General features: G+C 39.4%; 1 protein-coding gene across 1 annotated transcript in view; it reads right to left on the reverse strand.

The window, feature by feature from the left end:
- Window positions 1-13260, reverse strand: part of LOC140197951 (low-density lipoprotein receptor-related protein 1-like) — a 2495129-nt gene that overhangs the window by 266549 nt on the left and 2215320 nt on the right. The window contains exon 55 of the mRNA XM_072258609.1: window positions 7156-7296. Within this exon, the coding sequence (XP_072114710.1) occupies window positions 7156-7296 (141 nt within the window). The remainder of the gene's footprint in view (window positions 1-7155; window positions 7297-13260) is intronic.

Consider the following 13260-nt stretch of genomic DNA (forward strand, 5'->3'; position numbering starts at 1 on the left):
TGAGAGAAGTCGGCATCGTTCGGCAGTTTAACAAAGGATCGACCTTATTGAGTCTTCGTTGAAAGAGTAGCGACCTGCATTAAAGATAACACTTGCCAAAAGAGTAAAGAGTTCATGCAAAGGTTTGCTCTCTCTAAAAGAATTTAAGGTCAGTTGTTTTAAACTGTTTATTTACTGCATCGTGAATCCTTTGGACAGAACTAGCAGGAAAGTCGCGTCTATGAAGAAATCCTTCTCGAGAGAAGTCTTTCCCAATTGAACATATAAATCTGTTGGACTTTCGAATTTACCATTTTAAGAACTATATCTGACTTTATCGCTTTAAGAACTGTTTTCGCATTTAATGCTTTAAGAACCAGTGCCAAGTGACGATTTGTTGAATGGCTGCATAACGATTAACTTCCGGTTAAAGTTTTCGTTTGTTTAATAAATGTTTGGCTGTTTTTATATAACCTGTCACGATTGATATTCGTTGTTGCCGGTTACGTAACAAAATAGATGATTCTTTATCATAATCAAGCAGCCGTAAGCAGTCCCTCACTTGTTCTGTAGGTGAATTTGTTGGTTTTGATTCAGATATCTGAATCACCTCAGAATTCATAACTGAATCATGGCATATGTTACCTTGAAACAAGGGCCTTGATTGATATTACTATTGTTTAAAAGTAGTCAACTAATAGGGTGGTATTTACAGTCATAGGGATTGTCTGATGATACAGCCTGTCACTTGCTTCTAGTGTCCACAAATTGAATGAAACCTCCTGTATCACCATTTCACCACTGGGGGAAATGTTTGGTGATCATCCCTATATAGCGTCTACCAAAGCTGAAGTATAACCCATCATTGGACGGCATACTACGTAGTGAGTCAGAATAGATTTTTCTATTTCAGAAATGCTGACTTATCACATCGCTGACACAATTGATATTTGGAATTTATCATGGAAGGAATTGAGAGCATGAACCTAGTCACATCCACAACTTGTGGGTAAATACTCCGCCAGCATAAACTGCTCTGACTAATAAACATTATGTGTGTCTTAAACATATAGTTAGCAGAGGACAATGATAACAAAGAGGAATTGAAATTCAGATAGAATGCTAGGATTAAATAAATTTTAAAAATTGTGAAACAAAGAATTTATTTAATAAGTTTAGCACAGAGTGTGTTCTGTAATTCAGATTTGACCATTTTGTTAAACACATAATATACTAAAATAATATATAGCACACATCAACCTGCAGATTAATGGAAGATTATTGGAAAAGGTTGTTCACCTACTATGCTCAACTCTGACCCAGGCACTGAAGACACTGGAAAGATATCAACAATGCTGCCTTTGAAAATTCCCCCAAATTCATGGAAAGTTCAGTGAAACAATGTCAGTGTCCTCTCTCAAGCCACAGTATGGTGTCTTTCGTTACAATCGTTCAACTGCTTTAGCATGCAGCATTATTTACATGCCAGATTCCAAGTAATCAAAACTGATGCTCTATTTTGAGCTCTGTAATGGGAAGACATTACCAAGTGGACAGAGAAACAGATTTCAGATATTCTTAAATCCTGCTTGAAGAAAAATACGTCCTCATTGACTCCAGGGACTCCCTGGCCCAGAATTGCTTGAAGTGGAGAAGATGAATTTGGAATGGTATTTATTATGAACCTGGAGTTAATGCATCAGATGCCCACGGAAGCTCTATGTAAGCAGCAGAAGTGCACTGACTCACAAGTAGTTACCTACCTCAGAGCCTTCAAAACCAGAAATCTCACTCTCAAGATCTGCCTAAGAAGGAGAAAGATTTTCATAGCCACCCACAGAGAAATACTGACAAACAAATGAGAGATAATACTCTTGAAAATAATTATATTGCACAATTATTTAGGTAGAAGATAAGGTTATATTTTTAAAAGCAAGAAGCATTTTCAAGTATGTCTTTGTGTTGTCTAGGTTGATTATAAACTCTTACAAAAATGAAAAATAAAAGCTCATTTGGAAGAAAATATGGAAAAAATACTTCTGACAGTAATTCCATTCATTGCTGCTGAACAATTTGTCATTTCATTTTTGCACTGGAAGATGGACTCATAGTCTTCTGTAAGGCTGATTATTGACCACCTGTGACAGTGGGGGAGTTAAGAGCTTTAGGAATTGTTTCCTCTCTGAAATAACATTTCGGAAATGGTGTTCTAAGAGAGTAAGTGGACAAATGTGGGTTGCAAGTTCAGTTCTGTCCATTGCCAAAGGAATAAGACATCTCTGTCCTTCATGGTTGTAGCAGCACAATTCAGGAACTTCATTACATTTGTACAAATTAATTGCGTGTAACTTTGCAAGATACAAGTGTTACTATGAATTAACTTGTGCAATGAAGTGCCATGGCTGGATCTCTCATAATGATGGTGCTCAACTGCAGCTCACGTTGGATAAACTGCTGGGACACAGAAATAGAAATAACATTTTTCCCGTGATAATTTGGACTTTATGGTAGAAAAGGTGGGCGTCTTCAGAGAAGATGGGAGTGCTGGAGAGCATCCCAGAGATATCTTTCCCTAAGCAACAGACAGAAATCTGTTCCATTGTGGTAGTGCAGCTGAACTATCAGTGCCTGCTGCATTGGACTGCCTCACAAAGTTGTCACTGATGCTAGATCCTCTTCAAGTTTTTCACAAAGAGGACAACATTATTGTTCAAGCCATTTATTCTATTTTAGGCACTTTATTTTGCAGTGCCTTTGCAAATTAATGTGTTAGCATTAACAGATGTCACTCTTGTGATCCCAAGAAACTTCCTGTGCCTTCACGTTATCCACACTGAACCATATAATCGGAAGTTTCATCATACATCTTACATAAGAACATAAGAAATAGGAGCAGGAGTAGGCCATCCAGCCCATCAAGCCTGCCCCGCCATTCAATAAGATCATGGCTGATCTGTCCGTGAACTCAGCCTCATCTGCCTGTCTTTTCTCCATCACCCTTAACTCCCTTACTATGTAAAAACCTTTCTAAAATGTATCTTAAATATATTTAGTGAAGGAGCCTCAACTGCTTTCCTGGGCAGAAATTTCCACAGATTCACCACCCTCTGGGAAAAATAGTTTCTCCTCATCTCCGTCCTAAATCATTTCCCATGAATCTTGCGGCAATGTCCCCTGGTTCTAGTCTCACCTACCTATGGAAACAACTTTTCTACTTCTATCTTATCTATTCCTTTCAAAATTTTGTATGTTTCTATAAGATCCCCTCTCATTCTTCTGAATTCCAGAGAGTATCGTCCCAGGTGACTCAATCTCTCCTCATAGGTTAACCCCTTCATCCCTGGAATCAACCTGGTGAACCTCCTCTGCGCTGCCTCCAAAGCCAGTATATCCTTCTTCAAGTATGGAGACCAGAACTACACACAGTACTCCAGGTGTGGCCTCACCAGTACCCTGTATAGTTGCAGCATGACCTCCCTGCTCTTGAATTCAATCCCTTTAGCAATGAAGGCCAACATGCCGTTTGCCTTCTTAATAACGCGTTGCACCTGCAAGCTAACTTTTTGCATTCATAAACAAGCACTCCCAAGTCCCTCTGCACAACAGCATGCTGCAATCTTTCACCATTTAAATAATAATCTGCTCTTCTATATTCCTTCCAAAGTGGATGATCTCACATTTACCAACATTGTATTCCATCTGCCAGACCTTGGCCCACTCACTTAACCTATCTATTTCCCTCTGCAGACTCTCCACATCCTCTGTGCAATTTGCTTTTCCACTCAGTTCAGTGTCATCATCAAATTTTGTTTTGCTACACCCAGTCCCCTCTTCCAAATCATCAGTGTAAATGGTAAACAGCTGATGGCCCAACACCGACCCCTGCAGCACCCCACTCACCACTGACTGCCAACCAGAGACACACCCATTTATACCACTTTCTGCCTTCTATTGGCTAGCCAATCCACTATCCATGCAAATACACTTCCTCCGACTCCATGCATCCATATCTTATTTATAAGTCTCTTGTGTGGCACCTTATTGAATGCTTTCTTGAAATCCAAGTATACAACATCCACCTGTTCCCCTCTATCCACTGCACTCACTATGTCCTCAAAAAACACCAGTAAGTTTGTCAAACAGGACCTGCCCTTTCTGAATCCATGCTGCGTCTGTCTAATGGAACCACTGCTTTCTAAATGTTTCGCTATTTCTTCCTTAATGACAGCTTCAAGCATTTTTCCAACTACAGATGTTAAGTTAACTGGCCTATAGTTGCCCGTCTTTTGCCTACATCTTTTTTTTAAAAAGTGGCGTGACATTTGCGGTCTTCCAATCTGCTGGAACCTGCCCAGAGTCTAGAAAGTTTTGATAAATGATTACCAACACGTCTACTATCACCGCCGCCAATTCCTTCAGCACCCTGGGATACATCCCATCAGGACCATGGGACTTATCTGCCTTCAGGCCCTCTAATTTACTCATCACTATCTCTTTAGTGACAGTGATTTTATTGAAGTCCTCACCTCCCATTTTGTTCACAACATCCTTCTTTGGCATATTAGGTGTGTCCTCCATCGTGAAAACTGACACAAAATAGTCGTTCAATGCCTCAGCCACTTGCTTATCACCCAATATCAACTTCCCCTTCTCGTCTTCCAAGGGACCTACGTTGACTTTAGCCACCCTTTTCTGCTTTATACATTTATAAAAACTTTTGCTATCTGTTTTTATATTTTGTGTTAATTTACTTTCATACTCTATCTTCCCTTTCCTTATTTCCCAATAATATCTTGTAATTGATTCTATGCAAAACAAATATCTACATAATACCATTCATAACAAGATTAATATTTTAGGCTACAATATACCTTAATCTGTTCTGGCTGAGAATTACCACCTGCCTTAACTCTAAAGAAAAACTGTTTAAGCCATCAGATTCATACCATCTTTCTGCAGAACAAACCCTGTGCTATGCTGCTTAGTTTCCTCAAAACCTGAAAACTTATTGTCCTTCCAAACCCATCAAATTCACTTTGATTTTTTTATCATATAGTACAGAAGTGGTAATTTAGTGTCATCAATGAACCTGCTAATGTGCCATTATCATGAGTGAAGAAACCAAACACCATGAAGCAAGTAATGTGCACAAATCCGGTACAGAGAGCCCCAAACATCAGGATCAAAAAAAAGGTCCCTGGAGCTTGATGTAACAGAGTTCACTTTCATAGTGTCATACCATCATGACAAATCTTAGACAATTTCTCACGAGTTCAATTACTTTCTTAATTTTGTTAGATTAATTTGCACAAGCAATCTTCACAATAGATAATACTGAGAAGCTCTCAATAAATTGAACAGCAACTTCTGGATTCACAATCAAACAGAGATCCAGAAGTTAAGAGCAGAAACACCCTGTCTCCCCAAAACATCTGCTTCAGAAGTACCTGGCCTCTTGATTTGATGCCAACATGCATGAAGTTGCTGAGTTTACTGCATGTCAACCAATGTTAGGGCTAGTGCTTTTGAATTCAAATGAGAATATTAAATGTTTCTGCTCAATCGTCATAGTCATAGTCATACTTTATTGATCCCGGGGGAAATTGGTTTTCATTACAGTTGCACCACAACTAATTAAATAGTAATAAAACTATAAATAATTAAATAGTAATATGTAAATTATGCCACGAAATAAGTCCAGGACCAGCCTATCGGCTCAGGGTGTCTGACCCTCCAAGGGAGGAGTTGTAAAGTTTGATGGCCACAGATAGGAATGACTTCCTATGACGCTCTGTGTTGCATCTCGGTGGAACGAGTCTCTGGCTGAATGTACTCCTGTGCCCAACCAGTACATTATGTAGTGGATGGCTGTGTACAACACTCCCTCACAAAACTGTTTATTTCACTTCTTTTACAACTGTTTTTCATCTTAAATGTGTTTCTGGAACTGTTACAGCCTGCGAATTACAGTTTGGAGACCAATTGAATGGTCCAGAGCTTTCATGCCTCCAAGAAGATTCTGAAAGGCGAGCACAAGCCTTGAAGTGAAGAAACTACGAGAAAAGATGTGAGCTGATGTTTGATTCCATTTCACCAATTAAAGCTTCCATTATTTGCCGATGAGGAAGATTGAAACATCAAGGAAAGTGTGAAGGCAAGCATAGGTTCAGCGCCGACTTCCTGCTTTTTGATAACTGATGCGATTGCTCTGCTGCCAGAAGCAGAGCCTCTGTGGTGTATCACTGCGCCTGGAGGGTAGCCTTTGCGTTCGAATAGTGTCTCTCTCTTTCACTGTCGAGGATGTTATTGAGATTCTGCATTTATGGTGTTCTTCAATATTTCGGTTTTTATATTCTGTGCTATCACCCATTCTTTCTCATTGCTTTTTTGTGCAAGGGAGGAGAGGTTTGGAGGTCGATGTTCTTGTTGTGTTTATGTTAGTATTTTTTTGTGAGAGAGGGGGATTTGAGTGCCGAGGTTATTGCTGTGTTTCATGTGTGGGGGGGTGGGGTTTGGGGACGGTTTGATAGTCATGTTGCTGTTTTTTTTTGTTGTGTAGGGAGATGGGCTTGCTGTTTTTCTTTGAACTGACTTCTATTGCTTTCTTTGTTTCATGACTATCTGGAGAAGAAGAATCTCAGAGTTGTATACTACATACATACTTTGGTAATAAATGAACCTCTGTACCTTTGAAAATAATAACTCTCAATTACAACAAAGCAATCCCACTGCCAATGAATATTTCACTTTACAAATATGAGATTCATGCCTTTAGAATTTATTTATGAATGGATTTCTCATTTAATCTTTTACTTTCTTTTGATATCTCATCAAATGCTGACTAATTTCATTATTTCTTTTACCTGTCTGTTTTCATTAGTAGATTTGTGAAACAATTAAAAATGCCAATTTAGATTTCCATTTAGATATTATATTTTACAGGAAGAACTCTCCATTCAATTAATTGAAGAAACATGTATTGCTTACTCTGCCTACTGGTACATACCTATGAAGGATTTGTATTTACTATATTTGTCCTAACATTCATAGCTCAATCTTGACTTTATGCTGATTATTACATGCTGTGTGATCCACGTATGACAGGACTCTTCAGACAAGCTTGACCCAATAGTCATTGATTACAAACAATAAAACATTGGACTTAAAATACTCTACCTGCTCCTGAGCATTTGAGATTTTTGGGTGCTTCATCCGAATGGTCAAGACAGTCAAAATCCCCATCACATGCCCAAGCAGCATCGATAAGACATCTTCCATTGGCACAATGAAACTCATTTTGCTCACAAGTTTTGTACTCTAAAAGTTCAATTAAACAAAATTACTTATACACTACAGAAATAAAGATAATATTTTATTAAATAAAGCAAGAAATATTTATAACAAATCTGAAATATTGCACCAGGATTGCCACCATAAGTTCACTGATGCTTGAATAGGTAGGAGAGCATGTTGGACGAAGAATATCCAGATACTACAACAGGATAAAGGTAAATTGAGTGAATAAGTGAAAGCTTGGCAAATAAAGTTCAATGTAAGAAAGTGTTATATTTATGCATTCAATAAGGATAATCAAAAGTGAGATTTTTTATTTAAACAGAGAGAAATTACATACAAATGAAATTTAGTTTGATCTAGGGGCACAAATCACCAAAGGTTAGCAAGCAACTTCAGTTAATAGTGTTACAATTTTCCATGGCATGAAGCTGTGTCATCTATACAAGCATCAAGAAATGCAACCTGGAAAAAAAATGCCACCATAAATTCTGTTTTCATCTTCATGAGAAAACATTTGGATTATGACAGAAGATAAACATTATAAAATTGATGGTCTTAAGTTATGAAAGAATACATTGGTTATGTCTATGAAGCGTCTTGGGATGTATTACAACATTAACTGAGCTGCATAGATCGGTAGCTTATAAAAATACTTATGAAAATACAAATCTGATTGCAAAATATTATTTTTATACTTCTAGTTTCTAGGTTCCTTTGGCATAAGACAAATAACATTTTAACTTTCAGTGATCTGCTTAATTCTTTGAATTATTTAGAAGTGTCTCAAGTGTTTAATTTGCTTTATTTATTGACCTAAACTATTTTAATAATTTAGTTGACACTTAGCAAAGCTGAGCCCTTGCGGCTGTCAAATGTTTCCTGAAGAGTTTTGTGGCAGAGGGCTCATTTTTGTCATTGAATTATGATATCCATTAAGCTCCTGTCACTGATTAGAGTTGTGATCTAGGACCATTTGGCCCCATAATTTCAGTCTTTGCAGATCCAGATGTATGTGGGTTTCCAACTCAAGAGGAACTGAGGCATTACATCAATTGCAGAGCACGTTTCACTCCTTCTCTTATGCTTTCAAAGAATTCACTAAGATCAGATGAGCATGGAATCTATTCCAACTGCTCTTTGTATGTTCAGGTCCAAGATGTTTTTTCTTATATGAGTCAGAAAGAAGCATAATTTCCTTTCTCAGGAATTCTGGAATGATGTTCAGATGAAATACAATCAAATACTACCAGAGTGTGTATTTACTAGGCCAAAGTTGTTTGTTGCTTCCTTGAGGGGAAAGCATACAGAATCCCAATAACATTTCCTTGATACAAGAAAAAGTTATAAGTTGTTGAGAGAACATTTAATTTTTAAAAGTCTAATAATTTGACTATGGTAAAAGAGGAATAATAATTTTGAAATACTCCAAATTTACTTGAAATTGAAATGAAAACAAGAACACTATAATCACAGAACGAGGTCAGTCAACAGCTGAGCTAAAGGATACAGAGTTAAAGTTTCAGATGTAAAGTTCTAAACCAGAAATATTAGAGAGAAAGTAAGTTAAACTGCACGGGGGGAGGGGGTGGGGGGTGGAGAGGGACAGGTATGACAAAGACAAAGACCATAGATCATTGCAGCACAGAACTGGCCCTTTGGCCCATAATGTTGTGCTAACATTTTAACCCACTCCAAGAGCAATCTAACGTTTCCCTCCCATGTAGCCCTCCATTTCTCTTTCATCCATGTGTCTATCTAACATTCTCTTAAATGCCCCTAATGTATCTGCCTCTACCGTCACCAGTGGTAGAGCTTTCCATTCACTCACCACTTTCTGTGAAAATAAAACACCACTTATGGCATGCCCACTACACTTTCCTCCAATCACTTGAGAAATGTGTCTTGCATGTAACCATAAAACAATTACAGCATGGAAACAGGCCATCTCAGCCCTTCTAGTCCATGCCGAACTCTTACTCTCACCTAGTCCCACTGACCTGCACTCGGTCCATAACCCTCCATTCCTTTCCTGTCCATATATCTATCCCATTTAACTTTAAACGACAACATCGAACCTGCCTTAACCACTTCTGCTGGAAGCTCATTCCACACCATTCTCTGAGTAAAGAAATTCCCCCTCATGTTACCACTAAACTTTTGCCCTTTAACTCTCAACTCATGTCCTCTTGTTTGAATCTCACCCATTCTCAATGGAAAAAGCCTATCCACGTCAACTCTATCAATCCCCCCCATAATTTTAAACACCTCTATCAAGTCCCCCCTCAACCTTCTATGCTCCAAAGAATAGATACCCAACTTGTTCAACCTTTCTCTGTAACTTAGGAGATGAAACCCAGGCAACATTTTAGTAAATCTCCTCTGTACTCTGTCAATTTTATTGACATCTTTCCTATAATTCGGTGACCAGAATTGTACACAATACTTCAAATTTATCCTTACCAATGCCTTATACAATTTCAACATTACATCCCAACTACTATACTCAATGCTCTGATTTATAAAGGCCAGCATACCAAAAGCTTTCTTCACCACCCTATCTACATGAGATTCCACATTCAGGGAACTATGCACCATTATTCCTAGATCCCTCTGTTCTACAGCATTCTTCAATGCCATACCAATTACCATGTATGTCCTATTTTGATTAGTCCTACCAAAATGTAGCACCTCACATTTTTCAGCATTAAACTCCATTTGCCATCTTTCAGCCCACTCTTCTAACTGGCCTAAATCTCTCTGCAAGCTTTGGAAACCTATTTCATTATCTACAAGGCCACCTATCTTAGTATCATCTGCATACTTACTAATCCAATTTTCCACCCCATCATCCAGATCATTAATATATATGACAAACAACATTGGACCCAGTACAGATCCCTGTGGCACACTGCTAAACACCGTCCTCCAATCTGACACACAGTTATCCACCACTACTCTCTGGCATCTCCCATCCAGCCACTGCTGAATCTATTTTACTACTTCGATATTAAAGCCTAATGATTGAAACTTCCTAATTAACTTTCTGTGTGGAACCTTGTCAAAGGCCTTACTGAAGTCCATATAGACAACATCCACCGCTTTACCCTCGTCAACTTTCCTAGTAACCTCATCAAAAAATTCAATAATATTTGTCAAACATGACCTTCCACGCACAAATCCATGTTGACTGTTCCTAATCAGACCCTGTCTATCCAGATAATTATATATACCATCTCTAAGAATACTTTCCATCAATTTACCCACCACTGACATCAAACTCACAGGCCGATAATTGCTAGGTTTACTCTTAGAACCCTTTTTAAACAATGGAACCACATGAGCAATATGCCAATCCTCTGGCACCATCCCCGTTTCTAATGACATTTGAAATATTTCTGTCAGAGTCCCTGTTATTTCCACACTAACTTCCCTCAGGGTCCTAGGGAATATCTTGTCCAGACCCGGAGGCTTATCCAATTTTATATTCCTTAAAAGCGCCAGTATTTCTTCTTCTTTAATTGTCATACTTTCCATAACTACTCTTCTTGTTTTCTTTACCTTACACAATTCGATATCCTTCTCCTTAGTGAATACCGAAGAAAAGAAATTGTTCAAAATCTCCCCCATCTCTTTTGGCTCCGCACATAGCCGTCTACTCTGATTCTCTAAGGGACCAATTTTATCCCTCGCTATCCCCTTGCTATTAATATAACTGTAGAAACCCTTTGGATTTACTTGCTAAAGCAGCCTCATGTCTTCCTTTAGCTTTTCTAATTTCTTTCTTAAGATTCTTTTTACATTCTTTATATTCCTCGAGCACCTCATTAACTCCAAGCTGCCTATATTTATTGTAGATCCCTCTCTTTTTCCGAACCAAGTTTCCTATATCCCTTGAAAACCATGGCTCCTTCGAACTTTTAATGTTTCCTTTCAACCTAACAGGAAAATAAAGATCCTGTACCCTCAAAATTTCACCTTTAAATGACCTCCATTTCTCCATTACATCCTTCCCATTAAACAAATTATCCCAATCCACTCCTTCTAAATCCTTTTGCATCTCCTCAAAGTTAGCCTTTCTCTAATCATAAATCTCAACCCTGGGTCCAGTCCTATCCTTCTCCATAATTATATTGAAACTAATGGTATTATGATCACTGGACCCGAAGTGCTCCCCAACACATACCTCCGTCACCTGCCCTACCTCATTCTCTAACAGGAGATCCAACACTGCCCCTTCTCTAGTTGGTACCTCTATGTATTGCTGCAAAAAACTATCTTGCACACATTTGACAAACTCCAAACCATCCAGCCTTCTTACAGAATGGGATTCCCAGTCTATGTGTGGAAAATTAATATCTCCGACAATCACAATCTTGTGCTTACTACAAATATCTGCTATCTCCTTACAAATTTCCTCCTCCAGTTCTTGGTCCCCATTAGGTGGTCTATAATACACCCCTATAAGCGTCACTACACCTTTCCTATTCCTCAATTCCACCCAAATAGCCTCCCTGGACAAGTCCACTAATCTATCCTGCCAGAGCACCGCTGTTATATTTTCTCTGACAAGCAATGCAACACCTCCCCCTCTTGCCCCTCCTATTCTATCACACCTGAAGCAACAAAATCCGGGAATATTTCGTTGCCAATCACATCCCTCCTGCAACCACGTTTCACTGATAGCTACAACATCATATTTCCAGGTATCAATCCATGCTCTAAGCTCATCCACCTTTCTTATAATGCTACTAGCATTAAAATAGATGCATTTAAGAAACTCTCCACCTCCCACTCTCTGTTAATCCCTAATGGAGCAAACAACTTTGTTATCTTTTTCTTCCTTGTCCCCTACATCTTTGGTCTGAGTGCTCCTGACCTCTGTCCCCTGCCTATCCTCCCTCGCACACTGTCTACTAGCTTTCTCTATTTGTAATCTCCTCTCTCTGAGTCTCTTTAATTTGATTCCTACTCCCCCAACCATTCTAGTTTAAAGTAACCTCAGCAGCCCCTGCAACACTTCCCGCCAGGATATTGGTTCCCCTAGGATTTAAGTGTAACCTGTCCTTTTTATACAGGTCACACCTGCGCCAAAAGAGGTCCCAATAATCCAAAAACTTGAATCCCTGCCCCCTGCTGCAATCCCTCAGCCACGCATTTATCCTCCACCTTACTGCATTCCTACTCTCACTGTTGCGTAGCACAGGCAGTAATCCTGAGAAATATACCTTTTTCTCAACTCCCTTCCTAACTCCCTATGTTCTCCTTTCAGGACCTCAACCCTTTTCCTACCTATGTCATTGGTACCTATATGTACCACGACCTCTGGCTCTTCTTCCTCCCATTTCAGGATATCTTGGACGTGACCAGAAACATCCCGGACCCCAGCACCAGGGAAGCAAACTACCATCCGGGTCTCCGGACTGCGTCCACAGAATCGCCTATCTGACCCCCTAACTATCGAGTCCCTTATTACTACTGCCCTCCCCTTCCTTTCCCTACCCTTCTGAGCTACAGGGCCGGACTCCGTGCCAGAGGCATGGCCACTGTTGCTACCCTGGGTAAGCTGTCCCCCCCAGCAGTACTCAAACAGGAGTACCTATTGTCAAGGGGCACAGCCACTGGGGCCCCGGTGTGACCACCTGCCTGTAACTCCTCTCCATCACCTCCTCACTCTCCTTGACCAGTTGAAGGTCATCGAGCTGTGGCTCCAGTTCCCTAACGTGGCATTAGCTATTGCCACACTGGCTGTCCACTCCATCTATGCCTCTTGTCGCCTTATATACCTCTATCAAGTCTTCCCTCATCCGCCTTTGATTCTCATAGAGAAAAGCCCGAAGCTTACTCAACCTTTCATTATTAGACATAATCTCTAATCCAGGTAGCATCATAGCATCCTGATAAATCTATCATCTACGCGTTTATCCAAGAGTCTTGTAACTGTTTACTGAGCATGTTTTATTTGCACAAATACTGATTATTATTTAA

Source organism: Mobula birostris, chromosome 5 (assembly GCF_030028105.1).
Source record: "Mobula birostris isolate sMobBir1 chromosome 5, sMobBir1.hap1, whole genome shotgun sequence".
NCBI lineage: Eukaryota > Metazoa > Chordata > Chondrichthyes > Myliobatiformes > Myliobatidae > Mobula > Mobula birostris.